Consider the following 21,160-nt stretch of genomic DNA (forward strand, 5'->3'; position numbering starts at 1 on the left):
CCTCTCCCTCTCCCTTTCCCCTTCTTTCTCTCTCTAAAATAAATAAATAAATAAATTTAAAAAAATGAAAGAGAATAGCAGTGGTAATCACACATCTATTTTTCTTTTAAACTTCAGAGTAATCTATTGGTCAAGTATAGGAATTTAGCTTGGAACACAGTCCCTTGTCTCATAACTTGTAATGGTTATTCTTCTGTCTTCAGTGTCCAGAGTTGTAGATTTGAGAAGGCTGTCTACTGCTCTGGCCTTTGTTGGAAACTTGTTCTGTTTGGAAGTTTATAAGATTTTCTCTTTACCCTTGGAGTTCAGAAATTTCACCAGGATCTGCCCAGGATATCTTTTGTGTTAATCTTGGCGCTACATGAGCCTTTCTAATCTGAAACCTCAAGCCTGTTTTCAACTAAAGGAACTTTTTATCTATTATTTTTATTTTTTTTGAACTTGTGGGTTTTTTCATTAGGAAATACCACATTTTAAAATGTTTTTATTGATTTGAGAGAGAGAAAAGGAGAGGGATAGATAGAAACATCAATGAGAACATCAGATCAGATGCCTTCTGCACGCCCCCTACTGGGGATTGAGCCTTGTGCCTTGACCAGGAATTGAATCCACTATCCTGGTATCACAGTGCTTGTGTTTAAGTAACCATTATTTTACTTAATAATACCCCAAAAATGTTTCCTTCAAGTGGAAAGGTATGTATGTAAAGGACAAAACATAGTATTATATAGGGCTCGATTCTGTTAGTGGTTACAGGCATTCACTGGGGGTCTTGGAACGAATATCTTGCAAATAAGGGGAGGACTACTGTAGTGTTTAAATTCTCTTGTTTCCACCCTAGCTGGTTTGGCTAAGTGGATAGAGCATTGGCCTGCGGACTGAAGGGTCCTCAGTTTGATTCTGGTCAAGGACACATGCTTGGGTTGTGGCCTCGATCCCTGGTGGGGGGCGTGCAGGAGTCAGCTGATCAATGGTTCTCTCTCATCATTGATGTTTCTATCTCTCTTTTTCTCTCCCTTCCTCTCTGAAATCCATGAAAATATATTTTAAAAAATTTTCTTGTTTTCTACATTAATGCTTTCTACATTAATGTTTTCTACATTCTGCTTCAGTGCAAAACCACTTGCGATGGGAGTGCCCGTGGTGGTTATCTCAAGCTGCTCCTATATTTGTGCCTTGAACTTCCAGAATCACCCCCTCTAGGAATTCCTTTAGCCCTCTTGCAGGTGGTGAGAATTAAGGAAAGTCATTCTTCCCTAAGAGCTCAGCTGTGAGTGGGATGGCAGGTGGGACTTCTCATTGACAGTGGAGAGGCCTCTTAAATTCCTGGGCTTTGTTAAGGTGGGATTGAGGTAGGTGAGCTCTCTCCTCCTTGTATCCAAGGGGGTGGGAGGGTGGCTGCAGTTTAGCTGAATAGGGCAAGTCCCTTTGGAGGCAATGGCCTGAGCAGGGTTGGCAGGAAGGGGCAGTTAGTTCTCTCTTCATGTGCTGACTCCTCAGATCACCTTCCCATGCTGCCAACCCCCACCTCAGCCTGGTGCTGAAATTGTTGAGCCCTAGCCTGCCGGGAACCAATTCCAGCATGTCATAATTTCAAGAGTTTCATCAAAAGGTTGATGAAACTTGGGGACTCAACAGGGTTGAGTCACACATGGAGTCACCTGTTGGGAATGGCTAAAGGCATTTCCCCAAACCTGAATAGGAAACTGATTGTGGCTGCCAGACAGTTAAAGGGCCATCTTAATCTACATGTTATTGCCTCCTACTGGCCAAACACCTGAACAGCCGTAGGCTATTCCCCATTCTGACAATGCTTCTGTACCCTTTGAAACCTTACCCTTTGAAGTGTATTATCTCCACCTTGCCTTAGGACAAATTGTGTTAATGAAAGCAAGGGTCCTAGACAAGGAGGGAGTCTTCAGTTCCTTTAGCTGAAGGTCCTCTGACCCCCAATGCCTTTCACAAGATATCTCATCTCCGGACTCTTTATTAGTCTCTGGATTCCTATGTCGTCTACGCACAGCGCCTTTTCCAGATTCCTGAACCCTTCTTGATGCTGGGACATGAACCCCGGCACTAGCCAGTTTCGCTCAGCAGTTAGAGCATTGGCAGGCAGACTGAAGGGTCCCGGGTTCAATTCCGGTCAAGGGCATGTACCTCCATTGCAGACTGGATCCCTGGCCCTGGTCGAGGCGTGTGTGGGAGGCAATTAATCGATGTGTCTCTCTGTCTATCCCTCTCTCTTCCACTCTCTCTAAAAATCAATGGAAAAGTATCCTCATGTGGCTCGTGAGCCACGGTTTGCCGACCACTGGCCTAGACAAACATGGTGTCAGAGGCATCCTTAGGTCCCAATGTGGCCAGACCTTAATTAAGGTATCAAGAAATGTTGTGTAGGTGAGTGATGCCTGTTTCTTTTTCTTTTTTTTTTTTTGTAGAAAATAAGCCAGGTAAAGGTTCCAAAGGCTGCAAGAAGGTAAGTTGTGCCCTCAGGTAAGGTGTGCCCACTGTTGGGTAAGGCTAGGAACAGGTTACCTGCCCTAGAAGAAGCCCATAAAACCCAGTAGAGATGGTGGGTGACTCTAGATCAGTGCTTCTCAACCTTCCTAATGCCGTGACCCTTTAATACAGTTCCTCATGTTGTCGTGACCCCCAACCATAAAATTATTTTCGTTGCTACTTCATCACTGTAATGTTGCTACTGTTGTGAATTGTAATGTAAATATCTGATATGCAGGATGTATTTTCATTGTTACAAATTGAACATAATTAAAGCATAATGATTAATCACAAAAACAATATGTATTTATATATGTGTTTTCCTATGGTCTTAGGCGACCCCTGTGAAAGGGTCGTTCGACCCCCAAAGGGGTCGCGACCCACAGATTGGCGACCCACAGGTTGAGAACCGCTGCTCTAGACAGAGTAATACATTGGACTCAGTGGAGCTGGCTTTCCTTCTCTGTCTGGGTGGCCGCAGCAGAGAATCAGCAGCATTTATTAAGTTTATACCACAAGCCACACGCTCCTTAGTGCTTGATTTACCTTGGTAGGGATTGCTGTGGTCCCATTTTTTAGATGGAGAAACTGAGCTCAGTGAGAAAGTTCCTAGATTCGGGGTAGTGCAGCTGGGACTTGATTTTGTCTGAGTCCCAGTCCCTGTCACTCATGGGTAGGAGAAAAGCTGAAACATAATTATTGGCTCCAGCTCCTGGATCTCCTGGCCCTGCTAGGAAAGATATGGACAAGTCAGACTTGGGCCAAAGCAGTGGTTGTCAGATTGTAGCAGATGGTTAAAGTTCTCACACTTTATTTTATTTTTTAAAAATATTTTTATTGATATCAGAGGAGAAGGGAGAGGGAAACAGAGATAGAAACATCAGTGATGAGAGAGAATCATTGACTGGTTGCCTCCTGCACACCTACTACTGAGGATGGAGCCCGCAACCCAGGCATGTGCCCTGACTTGGAATCAAACTGACCTGGTTATAGGTCGATGCTCAACCACTGAGCCAAACCAGCCAGGCAAAGTTCTCACACTTTGGACATGTTTAACCAGCCTAGATAATTCTGGAGGGCTGGTTAAAACACAGATTACTGGGCCCCGACTCCTGAGTTTCTGATTCATGGGTCTGTCGTGGCTTCTGAGAATTTGTATTTCTAACAAGTTGCCAAGTGATGATGCTGCTGGTCTAAGGACCACACTTTGAGAACTACTTAGCTTTTCCCTTTGCCTTTACTTGGGAAACCTTCCGAGTTGCACCTCCCTTTCCTGGGGTTCTTCAGTCAGTTCCTGCCTGGCTAGTGGAGGGAGGGTCTCTCTTTAGCAAGATGGGCATACCTTTGGGGCAAGCCCTTTTTTTTCTCCTCCCTTTCCCTTGGCAACAACACTTCTAAGAAGCTCTAACCCCTCCCTGGAGGGTGATTTTCATGGGTTCATTAGCTCTGTTTGATTTTTTTTTCCCTCTCGTGTGGTGACCATCCTGTAAAGCAGAGTGGGAAGAAAGCAGCCTTCAAGCTGGTCTCCACTCCCCAGTTTGTTCACTCCAATGATCATACCAACCGGGAGGCTGAATTAAAGAAGAAGAGGGTAAGCCCTGTACCATGGGGGGAGAGAGGGCTTGCCTAGACTGCCAATTCCTCAGGAGTGGTGAATGGAAGGGCAAAGGCCAGAATGGTTAGGGTTGTAGAGGATGTTGTGGAAGGTGGAAGGGAGGATGTTGCTTTGATATTTGACTTAGTGTCTCCATTTGCTCACCTCCCAGTCCATTGCTGTCTGGCTTGTGTTCCCATGGCTCCACCGAAATGGTCTTTGCCAGCCTCACCAGTGCATTCTCTGATGGAGAGTTCTCATCTAATTTGATCTGAATTCTCTGCATTTGAGACCTGCTTTCCTTGGAATACTCTCACTTTGACTTTCTTGTCATCTTACTCTCCTAGATGTCCTCCTTCCTCTCTGCCATTCTCCCTGCTCTAAATGGTGGGGCATCCCACGACTTTGTCCTCTTCTCCCTCTGTTCTTGTTTGCTCTGCCAGGAACACATTCTCTCTCAGCTTCCCATACCTTTCTTATATACTTACTGATTTCAGAGAGGAAGGGAGAGAGAGAGAGAGAGAGAGAAAGAAACATCAATGGTGAGAATCATTGATCGGCTCTCTCCTGCAGGCCCCACACTGAGGATCGAGCCCACAAACCGGGCATGTGCCCTGACCGGGAATGAACTGACCTCCTGGTTCACAGGTTGATGGTCAACCACTGAGCCACACTGGCTGGGTCCCCTTGACCTTCTTTTATTGCTCTCTGCCCCGCTTTCCCTTCCTGCAGCGCTCTGTTTTTTTTCTTTCTCTCAAACCCCTTATATCCTGCTGTCATATCTGCTTTCGCCCTGTATCCTTGCTCCTTCCACTTCTCCCATGCCACACTGTTTCCTCCCACTGTCACCTGTTCCCTGTTCCTCTCCGTCTCCTGTCCCTCCCTTAGGCTGCAGACCTAGTCAGCTGCAGTCCTGGTGTGTGTTCCCTTGTTAGATTGAGGAGATGAGGGAGAAGCAGCAGGCTGCCCGGGAGCAAGAGAGACACAGACGCAGGACCATGGAGAGCTACTGTCAGGATGTCCTGCGACGCCAGGAGGAGTTTGAGTCCAAGGTAAGAGAGCAGTTTTGCCCCTGGGTAGTACTGGGGCTGGTTTGCTCAAGAGCATCTTTTGCCGTTGCTCTGTGAAAGGGAGAGAAAGGATGTGAGATGGTTGGAAGGGAAGTAGGCAATCCGTGGAGAAAGGATGGGAAAACAGGACAGAGGGATGGAGGGTGAGAGGGAGGTAAAAAGCCATTTTGAGCCTTGTGTGTGACTGGACAACCCTGGATAGGTCCTTTCTCCCAAGCTGGAACCCAAAGACGGGGTGGAGTGGGGTTGGGAGGACTAAGGCAGGGGTGGGGAACTTCTGGCCCGCAGGCCATAAAAGTCCCGCGAAATTATTTGGTCTGGCCCTGCCAAGGCATTAGGGGTGAGTTAAATGTTGGACTAAATATAGCAGGCTAATTTTTACACACCCGTATGCACACTCAGGCCTCTCTCTGGTGCTCGAATACACACATACACATAGGCACACATAGGTACCATGTGGGCCCGTGTGTTCTTCCACTTCCCAGCTCTGGTGGCTGGGACTCACGTGGCTCCCCCAGCTTCACATGGTCTCCAATGCCCTGGCTCTTTCTCGCTCTATTTCCTCCCATGGACCATTCTCTTCTTTTTTCCTTTAGGAGGAAGCTTTGCAGGAATTAAACATGTTTCCTCAGCTGGATGATGAGGCCACAAGGAAGGCCTATTACAAGGAGTTCCGTAAGGTATGGGGACTCTTTTCTTTAAAAAAAAAATACATTTTTATTGATTTCAGAGAGGAAGGAAGAGGGAGAGAGATAGAAACATAAATGATGAGAGAGAATCATTGATTGGCTCCTCCTGCATGCCCCCCACTGGGGATCGAGCCCAAAACCCAGGCATGTGCCCTTGACCGGAATCGAACCTGGGACCTTTCAGTCCACAGGCCAACGCTCTGTCCACTGAACCAAACCAACTGGGGCGGGACTCTTTTCTTAAGGCCCTTCAGGGAGCGTACCAATCCAGTCCCATCTCCTCTCCATTTCTGTTTTCCCTGACTGAGATGGAGGCCTTTTCATTCATGGGCCTCTGCGATTGCTACCCAGTCCTCTGCCTGCCTCCATCCCTCGCCTTCTGCCCTGCAGGTAGTGGAATACTCTGATGTGATTCTGGAAGTTCTGGATGCCAGGGACCCGTTGGGCTGCCGCTGCTTCCAGATGGAGGAGACTGTCCTGCGGGCACAGGGCAACAAGAAGCTGGTCCTGGTCTTGAACAAGATTGGTGGGTATTGAGAAGCATTGGGTGAGGCATGGCAGGGGGCAAGCCTTCTTGAAAGACCAGCTCTGACCAGATCCTGAGATGCAGTAACTTCAGTGGTATTCCTAACAGTTTGTGCAACGTAGGAATTCTTGTTACAGTCTTTCTAGCCAGGAATCTGAGAGGTGAAATTATTTGTCTAAAGCAGGGGTAGGGAACGTCTGTATAAGGCCCGTGAAATCATTTGGTCTGGCCCTGCCAAGGCATTAGGGGTGAGTTAATTAAATGTTTGACCAAATAAATCAGGCTAATTTTTAAAAAAATATATTTTATTGATTTTTTACAGAGAGGAAGGGAGAGGGATAGAGAGTTAGAAACATCGATGAGAGAGAAACATCGATCAGCTGCCTCCTGCACAACCCCCTCCCGGGAATGTGCCCACAACCAAGGCACATGCCCTTGACCGGAATCGAACCCGGGACCCTTCAGTCCGCAGGCCGACGCTCTATCCACTGAGCCAAACCAGTCAGGGCTAGGCTAATTTTTAAGTTGATAATTTTGCATGGCCCAAGAATGATGTTATAAATATCCAAATGGCCCTTGGCAGAAAAAAGGTTCCTCACCCCTGGTCTAAAGACACAGTGCAGCAGAAGCTGGGAATGGTGTGCAAGCCCGGCTGCCTTTGATTCCTCCATTCTTGCTATTTTAAGCCTTATCTGTGACTGGCCATCCCTGGAGAGTGTCTTCTCCAAGCTGGAACCCAGAGACTAGGGCACAAAAGCACATGGACTCAGGAGTCACTCGGGTCTGGCTCTCATCTCACTTGTGCTCTTTTGGCTGGGATCTTGGACAAGTCCTATCACCTAAGAGCTTCCATTTCTCTAGCTTTAAAATGGGCTGTGATTGTCCCAACTCACAGTGTTGTTGTGAGAATTAATAATAAAGTGCTTGGTATATGTGTGGTCAGTACCTCACAAATGGTAGCCATTTTTGCCCACATTATTCTTGACATTTGGTTCAAATTAGAATGATCCAGAGAGGGGATTGGAAACATAATCTTTGGGAGACCTGGGACCTACTAGCTAGTTTTCCCATTCTCCCTGAGGGAATAGAGATCCCCTCAGGGAGGGCCAACTGCTCCCCTAGAATACAGTGTCCTTTCTAACTCTAACTTAGGGACTGTACAGGGACTGCCAGGGCCAGGGAGCTGTCTTTGTCAGGAGGTGGGCCTAGCCTCGGGTATGGATAGATGCATCTTCGGAGTGAGCTGTCGAAGTTATGTTCTCCTTACCTGTTCGATCTGTTCCTGTTTCCCCCAGACCTGGTCCCCAAGGACGTTATAGAAAAGTGGCTGGATTACCTTCGGAATGAGCTGCCAACTGTGGCTTTCAAGGCCAGCACCCAGCATCAGGTCAAAAACCTGGTAAGTAGGGGCAAGGGGCATCTAGACTCTTTCAGGATAGCCTGGGGCCAGGGATGCCTTGGACGGGGTCTCCAACTCTTTGGTAATTGAATTAGGCCTTCAGCTTTGAGCTTTTTGCTTTACTGGATGACTTAATATTCATTTCATTTCTTCCTATATTATTGCTCTTTAGGAAGCATTTTCTCCAGATGTAAGGGTAATACATATTGGAAAATATAGAGAACTGTTCCATTTTAAAATACATGCCTCTGTTTTTCTCTTTAAAACATCACACTACTTTCTAATAGATCATTAACATAGAAATACATTTTCATCATAAAATATTAAAGTATACAGAAACATTGGTTGCTTCTAGGGAGAGAAACAGGTGCTGGGGATATTTTTTCAATTTTGCACCAGCATAAATTTTATTAAAAAATAAAGTAAAAATAAAAATAAAAACAATTGCATATAAAGCTTAATTACTCTTTCACCAATACCCTTAATTCCAGTCTCCTTTATCTACATATAACCAGAAGTAACCATCATTGTAAGTATGGAAGGATCCAGATGTTTTTCTGTACTTTATATATACACAGGGAAGTGTATATAAAGAGAAAACTGTGTTTGTGGGTATCCTATCTTATCCCGCGGCTTGCTTTTTTCCCCCTCTTGGATATCTTTTTACTGAGATCTATCTTCTGATGCTAAGTAAAATTAGTTTCCAATTTTTTATTGTTATAACCAGTACTTCAATACACACTCTTGCACATGTTTGTGTGGGTTAGGTATTGAGAGGTAGAGTGGCTGTGTCATAGGCTTTATGCATTTTGTATTTTCCTAAACACAGACAAATTGCACCCCCCACCACCACCACCAAGGGGCTGCACCATTTATCTTCCTGCCAATGGGGTAATGAATGTGTGACAGGGCCTATTTCCCTCCCCTTTGCTAACATTTGATATCATTGAATGTTTTCATCTTTGCTAATCTGGAAGACACATGATACCTTATTTAAAAATGTTTTGACCTTTTTCATGGCAGAAATGTGGTAAGAATCCTTTGCTATTAGCTTTCTTTCGTTTGTATTCCACTTTAAGGATATATCTCATTAACCTGCTTCTTGTTGATGGATATTTAGGTTAATTTCTATTTTGCAATAGTGTGGTGGGTACGTAAGGAAAGAGGAAGAGATGGAAGGGTATTCTGGGTAGAGTAGGTAGCATCAGGGGTAAAGAGATAGAGCCGGCCCAGCCAGCGTGGCTCAGTTGGTTCAGCATCGACCCATGAGCCAAGGGGTCGAGGTTCGATTCCCAGTCAGAGTACATGCCCGGGTTGCAGGCTCAATCCCCAGTGAGGGGCATGCAGGAGGCAGCCGATCAATGATGTTTCTCTCTCATCTTTGTTTCTCTCTCTCTATCCCTCTCCTTTCCTCTCTCTCTAAAAATCAATAAAAGGCCAAAACCGGTTTGGCTCAGTGGATAGAGCGTCAGCCTGCGGACCGAAAGGTCCCAGGTTCGATTCTGGTCAAGGGCATGTACCTTGGTTGCGGGCACATCCCCAGTAGGAGGTGTGCAGGAGGCAGCTGGTCGATATTTCTCTCTCATCGATGTTTCTAACTCTCTATCCCTCTCCCTTCCTCTCTGTAAAAAAATCAATAAAATATATTTTAAAAAATCAATAAAAGCATATTTTAAAAAATCAATAAAAGCATATTTAAGAAAAAGAGAGGCTGGAATGGCCTTGTTCTGTGTGAGGAATCAAGGGAAGGTGGGTTGTGTGGGGGCCGGGCATTATCTTTCCCTTTGCAGGCTGGGATGGCGGGCATCCCTGTTGTGCACACGAGGGCACCAAGGTTCTGAGAAGGGAAGCAGGATTTGCTAGGCACACACCTGTGAGAGGAAGAGTTGGAAGTCCAGCCTGGCCTGTCTCGAGGCTAGGATGCCATACTGTCCCTGCTGAGGCATATGTAGGCAGAGACAGGGACAAAGAAGACAAAGAAGACTGGAAAACCAGAACCGCGGGTCTCCAAGTGGGGCAGAGAAACAGCAGGTTTGGAGCCTGTGTGAGAAGTCTCCCACTTTGGCCTGAGGATCTCCTTGATCACAGGCAGGCCCTGAAAGTTGAAACTCGGGGCTCAAATCACATCTCCCTCCTGATGCCTCTGCTGTACTATTCCTCATTTTCTAGAACCGCTGCAGTGTGCCTGTGGAACAGGCCTCTGAGTCACTGCTGAAGAGCAAAGCCTGCTTTGGAGCTGAAAACCTCATGAGGGTTCTGGGGAACTATTGCCGCCTCGGTGAAGTGCGCACCCATATCCGTGTGGGCGTTGTGGGTAAGGCGCCTGGGGAGAGGTCACAGGGCTCAAGCTCTCCTTTGGACAGGGGCTTCATTGCGGGAAAGGATCCTGGGAACTTGGTGTCACCTTTTTGGGGGGAAGGGTTTTGTGCTTTGTAATTTGGATTGGTGGACATGGGAACACATACTCAGAATCATCACCATGCGCTGCATTTTATTTTATTTTTTAAATATGTTTTTATTGATTTTAGAGAGAGAGGAATGGAGAGGTATACAGAGATAGAAACATCCACGAGAGACATAGATTGGCTGCTTCCTGCACGCCCCCTACTGGGGATCAAGCTGCAATGCAGGTATGTGCTCTGATTGGGAATCGAACCCAGGACCTCTTGGTCCATGGGTCACGATGCTCAGTCACTGAGCCACGCAGCCAGGCCATGTGCTGCATTTTAGAACCATGGACCAAATGCATAGGGCTAGGCTTGGAGTTGGTACCATCTTATCCTACCCGAGCTGCAGGAAGGAGTGGTGAACATCTCCCTTTCACAGATAAGAACACTGAGGCCCAGAGATGGGAAGGGTCTCAGCTCTGTGTGAGACAAGGCAGAGCTGAGGCTCAAACCTGGGCCTGTCTGGATCCCAGGGCACCGAGGGGAGGATGGTGGGTTTGGAACAGGGGAATTGAGAGAGGCAGAGGTGGAGCAGCAGGGAGAGGAAGTGAAGCCAGCAGAGAAAGACATTGACAGAAAGAGCGGACATTGAGAAAAGGGTGTAGATACACATACCTGAATAGACAGAAAAGGAACTGGAAAGCCAAGGGGTGGAGTTGGTGGGCAGTGGAGAGGAGAGACAGATTTAAATGATAGTGGCATGCGGAGAGATGGATATGTGATCAGAAAGAAATACCAAATGGTCATAGAGACAGACACGCACGGAGTCCTGCAGAGAGAAACAAGAGGACTAGAGGCACCCACGTATATGGAGAGGCAGACCCGTATACATACCCAAAGAAAGAAAGAGAGAAACGAACACAGGGCTAGAGAGACAGATTTAGAGAGACACATAGAAACAAGCAGGAACAAATATGGAGGAACACACACACACACACACACACACACACAGGCCTATGCACACATACAGATCCATAAACAAGTGCAGTTGCACATGTGTGGAGACATGTATAGATCCAGAGAAGGCACCTTTAGAGGCAGACAGACCCAGGGGCAAATTACACGCAAACCAAGCCCTTCCTACACGCTCACCCTAATTCTGCTTCTTTCACACAAATAGAGCCAAAGAGAGACACATGTGCCCAGATCCACTAGACTCTCAGACACAGGCACACACCCTGATTCACACAGAGACAGACATACAGACATGTCTATAGTGAGATATATATGCATAGAGAGAGGGGTAGAGACGGGGGAAGGAGGGAGGTGGTTTGGGAGAAACAGACTGGGAGAGAGAAAAGGGGACACTGTGAAACATGTACAGAGGTGCCCACTGGGGGAAGGAATGTGATTACAAAGAGGCAGAATTGGTGGGGTGGGGTGAAAAAAAGAAAGAACAATGGCTAGAGTGAGAGACTGTGAGACAAACAGGCAAAGAAAGATGCTTAGATACAGAGATGTGCAGAGAAAGAGATGTGATAGAGAGAAAGACTGAGGAAAGTAAAAACATGGCAAAAGCAGTAATATTTAGAATGAGAACAATAAACATACATGCATATGCGCGTGCACTCACATGCGTGTGCACTCACACACAGATAGATGTATAGAGATTTCAACACACACACACACACACACACACACACACACACACACACACACACACACAGGCACATCTGTGAAAGAGCAGTATATACATAGTCCAGCCGGCATGACTCAGTGGTTGAGCGATAACCTATGAACCAGGAGGTCACAGTTCGATTCCTGCTCAGGGCATATGCCAGATTACAGGCTCGATCCCCAGTGTGGGGCTTGCAGGAGGCAGTCAATCAATGATTCTCTGTCATCATTGATGTTTCTATCTCCCTCTCCCTTCTTCTCTGAAATCAATAAAAATATATATATATTTTAAAAAGAGCAGTAGATATGTAACGTCTAGGACACAGAAGGAAAATGGTGATAATGAGAGACCCAGGGAGGGAGAAATACAAAGATATCCACAAACCCAGAGGTGCTCATAGATGCCCAAACAGAAAAACACAAGTTGACAGCTGCTCAGAGAGAGGGACACCTGGAGATGAGTCCCCCATCCCGGTTAGTTACACACCAGGATAGATGGTTGTCTTTTATAAACATACATGCATTGAGCACCTTTCCCAGGCTGGTTGTAGGTGGGAGGTGACTGTCACATCTAGAGAGAGGGACATATCTACCCAGTGTGCTTACAAATTGAGGGGAGGGGTAAAAAGGCCATGCAGGGAATTGGTCAGGGCCTGGGGATGGGAAGGCAAAAGGCCAGGCTCTTGATTTTTGGCTTCCTCGTGGCCTGGTCGCTGTCCCTACCTGGGCCTTCCCCATACAGGGTGGCCCAGATGTTTCTCAGGGCCCCTCCTGCCCTGAGCCACCTGCTGCTCTTTTGTAGGCCTTCCTAATGTTGGGAAGAGCAGCCTGATCAACAGTCTGAAACGCAGCCGTGCTTGCAGTGTGGGAGCCGTTCCTGGGATCACCAAGTAAGCATCTGCCTGCTCTCCCACTTCCATTGACTCACCATTCCCTCTACTCTCACTCCTTCAGCCCCTGCTCCTTTCCTTATCTCGGAGCAGCCTCTGATTACTCCCTGGGCATGGGAGTCTCATTAACAGCCTGCATTTACCTGGTACACCCTAGGTGTGGTCTAGGCTCCCAGCTGGGTGTCCCCTCTCACCCCCAATTAGCTCCTTGAAGCCTCCTACCAGCCATGCAGGATTGGGCTATGAATAAGCAGCTTAGCTTCCTAGATGAAGCATCTGAGGCTCAGAGAGTCAAAAGCTGACCATGGTCCTGCAGCTCAGTCCCCAATGGCAGAGGCTAGACTAAATCAGTCCCAGCTCTATAGGACTCCGAACCCCTGGCCCTATATCTCCCCACCTTCATCTGTGCGCCATCTGCCCCCACCCCCTCACCCCTTCTCTCAGCTGTGTGCCTGGTGCCTAGAGGATGCCAGACACATCTGGCCTCATCAGTGTCCTGCATCTTCTCCTCTCCTCTCTTGCCCAGGTTCATGCAGGAGGTCCACCTGGACAAGTTCATCAGGCTGCTGGATGCCCCAGGCATTGTCCCAGGACCCAACTCGGAGGTGGGCACCATCCTGCGCAACTGCATCCACGTGCAGAAGCTGGCGGACCCCGTGACCCCAGTGGAGACCATCCTGCAACGCTGCAACCTGGAGGAGGTGCGCAGGGCTCTTGCTTATGCCCTAACCCTGTGATCGGCAAACTGCAGCTCGCGAGCCACATGTGGCTCTTTGGCCCCTTGAGTGTGGCTCTTCCTAAGCCTCAGGAGTACCATAATTAAGTTAATAACAATGTACCTACCTATATAGTTTAAAAAATTTGGCTCTCAAAAGAAATTTCAATCGTTATACTGTTGATATTTGGCTCTGTTGACGAATGAGTTTGCCGACCACTGCCCTAACCCATTCCAAGGACCCTTCATTCTCTTTCCTGATTTCTCCTCTTCCTCTCGTTACCAGATTTCCAACTATTACGGCGTCTCTGGCTTCCAGACCACTGAGCACTTTCTGATGGCGGTGGCCCAGCGATTGGGTAAAAAGAAGAAGGGAGGCATCTATAATCAGGAGGAGGCAGCCAAAGCAGTCCTGTCTGACTGGGTGAGGTGAGGAGAGGGTAGGGGTAGGGGTGAGGCTCCACAAAGGGGATTAGGCTGTAGGACCTTGGGTCAGTGATTATCTAGCAACTCAACGTCTTATTTAGAAGCCATCGGCTGGGTTTGCTCATTGTTTCTCACTGTTTCTGACTCGGGAACTCATTCTTTCTGTGATTAGTCAATTATTCTCTCAGTGACATCACCACCAATTTCCTCCAACCTCCCAATATAGTGGGAAGATCAGCTTCTACACACTTCCACCCGCCACACACACTCTGCCCACCCATCTTAGCGCTGAGATTGTTAAGGAGATGACTGAAGTCTTCGACATTGAGGACACCGAGCAGGCCAACGAAGACACCATGGAATGTAAGTGAGGCGAGGGGACTGGCCTGACCGCACTTGGTCTTGCCCTAGTGGAGCCACAGGGACCTGACAACAAATTCCATGTTTGACCTCCCCCTTCCCTGGCCCTGCTCTGGCTTTGAGAAAATCAGTTAACGAGCTCCAAGTTTAATGCTTTTTACCCACAAGGTGGAGAGTTCTCATCTGGGCCATGGGGCTGGTTGTGACTCTGGGTAGATAGGAAGAAAATCAGCCAAGTACTGTACACTATGAGGTGTTCAGGAAACGTAAGCTTCCTTTCCCCGTCTCTTGGGACCTGGTGTGGACGGAGACACTTCTCTCAAAAACCCCTCCTCTCATGCCCTAGGCTTCGCCTCAGCCACTGCATGTCCACTCCTAGATTTTCATTCTTACCTCCATTGATGGGTGAGGCATCTGAGACACAGAAGGGTGATATTTGCTGAATGATGCATAGTCAGTGGAGGCAGAGGTGGCATTCAAAGCAGCTCTCCTCTGCTGTTGTCAAAGACTCTCCCACCTCAGAGTGGTTAAAAGAAGTGACCATCCAGATTCAAATCCAAATTTTGTTTCTTGTTAGCTGTGTGATGTTGCCCATGTTCCTTAACTTCTCCATGTCTCAACATCATTCGTAAGACGGACTATAGCATCCACTTGTTATTTAATACATAAAAACACTGAGTACAGTGACTGGCATGTATATAGTGCTTTCTCTTTTTTATATATGTTTTTATTGATTTCAGAGAGGATGGGAGAGGGAGAGAGAGAAACATCTATACTAATAAAAGGATAATATGCTAATTAGACCAGACATCTTCCAGACGTCCTTCTGGACAAAGCCACAGTGACAGTGGCTGAGGCAGAGGTGGTTAGGGGCGATCAGGCTAGCAGGGGGGAGCAGTTAGGGGGTGATCAGGCTGGCAGGGGGGAGCAGTTAGAGGGTGATGTGGGGGGGAGCAGTTAGTAGGGGGCGAGGCCGGGAGGCAGAGATGGTTAGGAGCAATCAGGTCAGCAGGCTGAGGTGGTTAGGGGCAATCAGGCCAGCAGGGGAGCAGTTAGGGGCATCAGGCCGGCAGGCAGAGGTGGTTAGGGGTGATCAGGCAGGCAGGGGGGAGCAGTTAGGGGGCATTCAGGCTGGCTGGGGAGGGCAGTTAGGGGGCAATCAGGCTAGTAGGGGAGGGCAGTTAGGGGGCGATCAGGCCAGCAGGGGAGCAGTTAGGGGGTGATCAGGCTGGCAGGCAGAGGGGGTTAGGGCGATCAGGCTGGCAGGCAGAGGTGGTTAGGGGTGATCAGGCAGGCAGGCAGGCAGGCAGGCGAGCAGTTAGGAGCCAGCGGTCCCAGAATGTGAGAGGGATGACTGACTACCAGTTTAGACCCGATGCTGCAGGGATCCCCTGAGGGGTCCTGGATTGGAGAGGGTGAGGGACCCTCAGCAGGCTGGGATGAGGGACCGCCCCCTGCACAAATTTCATGCACTGGGCCTCTGGTCAGTGATGATAGAGAATCATTGATTGGCTGCCTCCTGCACACCCCCTACTGAGGATGGAGCCCGCAACCTGGGCATCAAACTGTGACCTCCTGATTCATAGGTTGATGCTCAACCACTGAGCCACACCGGCTGGGCTGTAGTACTTTTTGGTAACTATGAGCTGTTATGGTTTTCCAAAACTCTGGAAGGAAGTTTGTTGTCTTCAGATACTACCATCTGCAGCCCTGGCTTATGGCTCCTCCTCTCTTCTCTATCTTACCCTAGAAAGGTACCCAGTGCTCTCTGGATCAGTCTGTGGACACTCTGGGTAGTAGAGAAAGCCCTGGCTGGCCTGCCTTCTAGTTCTCTGTTTTTCTTGAGGACCAGTAGTCCTTCTCTGGGCCTTTTGGTGTCCTTGGATTCCACATCAGGATAAGAGAACTTGCCTGCTTTAGAGTTTATTTCCCAGGTGGCTTCAGGCAAGTCAGCCCCCTTTCTGAACGTTACTTTCTTCTTGTATCACGTGGGCAGTTGGGAGGAATTGCCGCTCTCATTCTTAGGATGATGCTTGGCCCTAGCTGCATGTGAGGGCAACGGGGGCTCCGTCACTGAGAATGCACTGAGCAAGTTGGAGGTCTGGGAAATTGAGAAGAGGGGGAGGTTCCCAGTGAGAGTTTTCTACTAAAGGAGTTGGCCCTAGTGTTGGATCTTGAAGAGTGAATAGGGATTATAGGCTCAGGGAAGGGGATGGAAGGGAAGTTTAGAAGCAGGTGTGAGGGTGGTGTGGGCCCAGGCAATGGGCACATTTGTGGTTTGCAGGGGAGGCCAGCTTCAGGCAGGCGAGTGCCCTCCTGCAAAACCCATGCCTTTAATCTTTTGTCCTGGGGCCTCCCGGAAGGAATGAAAGAGCCTTCCCTCCCAACTCCCCTGGGTGGTGTCCACATATCTTATCCACTGAGGCCTGACCAGGAGGCTAGCAGCAGGAAGGAGCCAGGGCCCTGACAGTGCTGTTGCTTGTGTTAAAGGCTTGGCCAATGGAGAATCTGATCAGCTCTTGGGTGACATCGACTCGCTTCAAACGGAGATCAAATGGCTCCATTCTCCAATGATGAAAATAGTAGATGCCTTGGAAAATAAAACCACCGTGTATAAGGTACCTGTCCCTTTTCTTTATGGCAACCCTCTCCTCTACCCACGGCTCTGGGAAGTGGTCAGTCCCTTTTGCCTGGCCCCCCATGACGTCTGCCTATAATGGTGGGGAGATGCGGGTTGCTCTTAAAAGTTGGTTATTTTTTTATGGTCAAGGGGTTTTGTTTTCCCCCATTTTGTTTATTTAAAATCTTTTTTCTGCCCTGGCTGATTTGGCTCAGTGGGTAGAGCGTTGGCCTGCGGACTAAAGGGTCCCAGGTTCGATTCCGGTCAAGGGCACATGCCTGGGTTGCGGGCTCGATCCCCAGTGTGGGATGTGCAGGAAGCCTGTCAATGATTCTCTCTCATCATTGATGTTTCTGTCTGTTTCTCCCTCTCCCTTCCTCTCTGAAATCAATCAATAATATATATTTTAAAAAATTCTTTTTTCTTATTATTTTTTTGACCAGGTAATGCATGTACATGGTATAAAATTTAAAAGGAACTAAAGGGTCTACAGTGAAAGTAAATCTCTCTCCTGCTTCTGTCTCCCAGCCACTCTGTCTCCTCCTTGGAGGCAGTCACCATTAGCAGATTTGAGTGTCCTTTCAGAGCTATTTCAGCTTCATATACACACATATATACGTACAAGCAGGTACAGAGATCTATTTTAATTCATATAGTCGTATGCTATTCATATTGCTTTCCACTTCGCTTATTTCACTTACAAATTCATCTTATAGATTGTCCCACATGATTACTTCATAGAGCTATCATTTATTTATTTTTAATCCTCACCTGAGGATATGTTTTTATTGATTTATTTTTAGAGAGAGGGAGGGAGGAAGAGAAGGAGGGAGGGAGGGAGAGAGAGAGAGGTGACAGAGAAACATCAATCAGTTGCCTCCCATATGCACCATGACCGATTGGGGATTGAACCCTCAACCTAGGTATGCGCCTTGACGGGAATGGAACCTGCCACCTTTAGTTGTACAGGACTATACTCCAACCAACTGAACCATACCAGCCAGGGCCAAGAGCTGTCCTTTATTTTTGATGGCTACATAATATCTGGAAGGGTTTCTTAAGCAACATGGTCAGGTTTGTATATTAGAACATTACTCTGGCAGCTGGGGTAAAAATCAAGATTAGAAAGCAAGGGGCCAGGGTGGAGGCAGGGAGTCCAGGAAGGAAGCTGTCACCTGGACTCTTAAGAGATGGTGAGGCCTGCACTGGGGCAGCGGCAGGATTTCACACCATTCCCATCCTCACTTAGGTTCAAAGGTTCCCCTGGTGCTTACAGGAAAATTAGTATCAAGTTGTGTGTTTAAGGCCATCCCCTGATAATGTTTCCCACTGAGCCCATAAGCCTCATAACATACCATTTTCCCTCGGGGACCTATAGTAGTTCCCCATTCTTTACTATAACCTCCAGACTCAGGCTCAGGGCCCTGAGCAGGCCACTCTATTGCCTGACTCTGGGAGATGCCCTTTGGGTGTGCTATACTGTGAATGGTGCCCCCCGCCCCCACAACCCCAGAGTTGCACAGTGTGCTTGATAGCCTGGCCTTTTCCCCGTTGTAGTGTAGCAGGTAGTCATACGTGCCCTTGTTTTTCATAGCATTGTTGTAAGGATTAAATGGGTTAATAGGTATGTGTACATGTACATATATCTGTTGTACACATACACATAATATGTGTGCTTAGAATGGTGCCTGCCTGACACATAGTGAGCTTTCTGTCATTAGCTTTTACTACCCACATGTATCTTATTTTTTTTAAAAAAAATATATTTTATTGATTTTTTACAGAGAGGAAGGGAGAGGGAGAGGGATAGTTAGAAACATCGATGAGAGAGAAACATCGATTCAGCTACCTCTGGCACACCCCCTACTGGGGATGTGCCCGCAACCCAGGTACATGCCCTTGACCGGAATCGAACCTGAGACCCTTCAGTCCGAAGGCCGACGCTCTATCCGCTGAGCCAAACCAGCTAGGGCCACATGTATCTTCTTTTATTTTATTATTGAGTAATTCTTTATTGTTGAAACTATTATATATGTCCCCCTTTCACCCACTGATCTCCTCCAGCCCCCTCCCCCCACATGTATCTTCAATTCTAGCCAACAGACACCCTTTTGGGTGCCCAGTTATATTCTGTGCTTTTCCAGTGTTCAGCCTGGAATGACTCCTATCAGAAGTATGTTGACCACCACCGTTCCCTCAACCTCTGTCATTTACACTGTGTCTCTCTGGTGGGCACTTAACACACTCTGTCTTGCATGATTGGTTGTAACCTTTTTAGTCTGATTGTTTCCCAAAGATGGAACTGCATCTGGCTCATTTCTCCAGCATGTCCCTACACAGAGCTGGGCACAAAATAGGTATCAGAAAATATTTGTTACATTGACTAAGACCTTGAAGGGTCACTTGAGCAAAGAATCATTGTAACACAATTGTCACTGATCAAGTACCTCTACTTTTTCATTTTCTCCCTGTGAAAGCCATGCAAGCTACTCATTATCCACCCCCGTTTGACAGATGATCAGGCTGTGGCTGAGAGGTTAACTGAGAACCTGCTAGTCAGTGGTGGAGTGGCTCCAGGCTCCTTGTTCTTACCCTGCCTCTTCTGCAGAAGTCTTTGCAGGTAACTTTGGGGGTCCAGAGCTCACTGCTGTCCTCTGTCTCACCAGAATGGAGAGTTCACTGAGTATTGCATGAATTCGAATGGTCACCAGAAGGAGTGGGCTAAGCGCAATGCGGACTCCTATCCCAGGAACATCTGCCCAGTGGACCGCCGCCCAGTGGTACAGAAGATCATGGAGACAGACCCCCTGCAGCAGGGCCAGGCTCTGGCATCTGCTTTGAAGAATAAGAAGAAGATGCAGAAGCGTACAGGTGGGGAAACCTTACCATCCCCCTGTGTCTTAAAAGGGCTCACCTGGGGCCTTGATTAGGGGCTTCTAAGTGAGCACCTCCATGTATCCAGCCCTAGGCAAGGGTTAGGGGCAGAGGTGGGTTAGGAGGCTCACCTGTAGGCACACTGGTTCTCAAACTCTAGCTCAGGGGTCCTCAAACTACGGCCCGCGGGCCACATGCAAATACAAATATTGTATTTGTTCCCGTTTTGTTTTTTTACTTCAAAATAAGATATGTGCAGTGTGCATAGGAATTTGTTCATAGTTTTTTTTTAAACTATAGTCCGGCCCTCCAACGGTCTGAGGGACAGTGAACTGGCCCCCTGTTTAAAAAGTTTGAGGACCCCTGCTCTAGCTCATATTAGAACTGCCAGGGGGCCTGTTAAAACACATTTATTTTATTTTATTTTTTTATTGACTTTTTACAGAGAGGAAGGGAGAGGGAATAGAGAGTTAGAAACATCGATGAGAGAGAAACATCGATCAGCTGCCTCCTGCACACCCCCCACTGGGGATGTACCCACAACCAAGGTACATGCCCTTGACCAGAATCGAACCCGGGACCCTCCAGTCCGCAGGCCGACGCTCTATCCACTGAGAAAAACTGGCTAGGGCAAAACACATATTTCTGGGGACCTGTCTCCAAAGTTTCTAATTGAATAGGTTGGCCATGGGGACTGAGAATTTGTGTTTCTAACTGCTTCCAAAATGCTTTTAGTACTCGTCTGGGGACCACACTTGGAGAACACTGGCCTAGTTTGTGTATCAAATAACCACCATTTATTTATCAGCTGCTTTTTATGTATTAGGAAGCTTATAGGCTATATATAATGGTTACTTTATCAATAGGCATTGTACTCAAAATCCAAAAGGCATAAAAGAATATACAATAAAACGTCTTACCAATCCCCTAGTCATCCAGGCCTCCTCCCAGCGGCAACCAATTAATTTCTTTTAAAAAAATGTTTTATAGATTTTAGAGAGAGAGGAAAGAAGAGGGAGAAAGAGAGATAGAAACATCGATGATATAGAAACATCAACGAGAGAGACATTGATTGGCTGCCTCCTGCATGCCCCCTATTGGGGATCAAGCCCATAACCCAGGCCCGTGCTCTGACTGGGAATTGAACTGGTGACCTCTTGGTGCATGGGTCTACGCTCAACCCCTGAGCCACACCAGCCGGGCCCAGTTAATTCCTTGTATCTCGTTCCTGAGATAGGTACACAGGCAAACATCTATATATTCTTATAAGTACCACGCGTTAACCGATTGCGCCACTGGAGCTCCTATATATTCTTTATTCTCTTTTTCTATACAAATACTTCATTTTCCATTTAATACATATTAGAGATTATTTCCATGTCAATTCACAAAAGAACTTCTCCTTCATTTTAGTGGTGGTCTGTTGTGTGGCTG

The 21,160-nt window shown here is 47.5% G+C and overlaps 1 protein-coding gene across 3 annotated transcripts in view; it reads left to right on the forward strand.

Annotated features, from left to right (window-relative positions):
- GNL3L (guanine nucleotide binding protein-like 3 (nucleolar)-like) overlaps nt 1-21,160 on the forward strand; it is a 37,634-nt gene that overhangs the window by 15,343 nt on the left and 1,131 nt on the right. For 2 of the 3 annotated variants that reach the window (XM_014535326.1, XM_014535327.1), the window contains exons 3-15: nt 2,439-2,476; nt 3,992-4,090; nt 5,029-5,145; nt 5,760-5,843; nt 6,243-6,378; nt 7,674-7,777; nt 9,947-10,091; nt 12,644-12,731; nt 13,258-13,432; nt 13,733-13,875; nt 14,099-14,235; nt 16,723-16,850; nt 19,519-19,723. In XM_014535326.1, coding sequence (XP_014390812.1) covers nt 2,439-2,476; nt 3,992-4,090; nt 5,029-5,145; nt 5,760-5,843; nt 6,243-6,378; nt 7,674-7,777; nt 9,947-10,091; nt 12,644-12,731; nt 13,258-13,432; nt 13,733-13,875; nt 14,099-14,235; nt 16,723-16,850; nt 19,519-19,723 — 1,599 coding nt within the window. The remainder of the gene's footprint in view (nt 1-2,438; nt 2,477-3,991; nt 4,091-5,028; nt 5,146-5,759; nt 5,844-6,242; nt 6,379-7,673; nt 7,778-9,946; nt 10,092-12,643; nt 12,732-13,257; nt 13,433-13,732; nt 13,876-14,098; nt 14,236-16,722; nt 16,851-19,518; nt 19,724-21,160) is intronic. The other variant, XM_014535328.1, reaches the window with a different exon arrangement.

The sequence above is a fragment of the Myotis brandtii genome, unplaced genomic scaffold (genome assembly GCF_000412655.1).
Source record: "Myotis brandtii unplaced genomic scaffold, ASM41265v1 scaffold1424, whole genome shotgun sequence".
Lineage (NCBI taxonomy): Eukaryota > Metazoa > Chordata > Mammalia > Chiroptera > Vespertilionidae > Myotis > Myotis brandtii.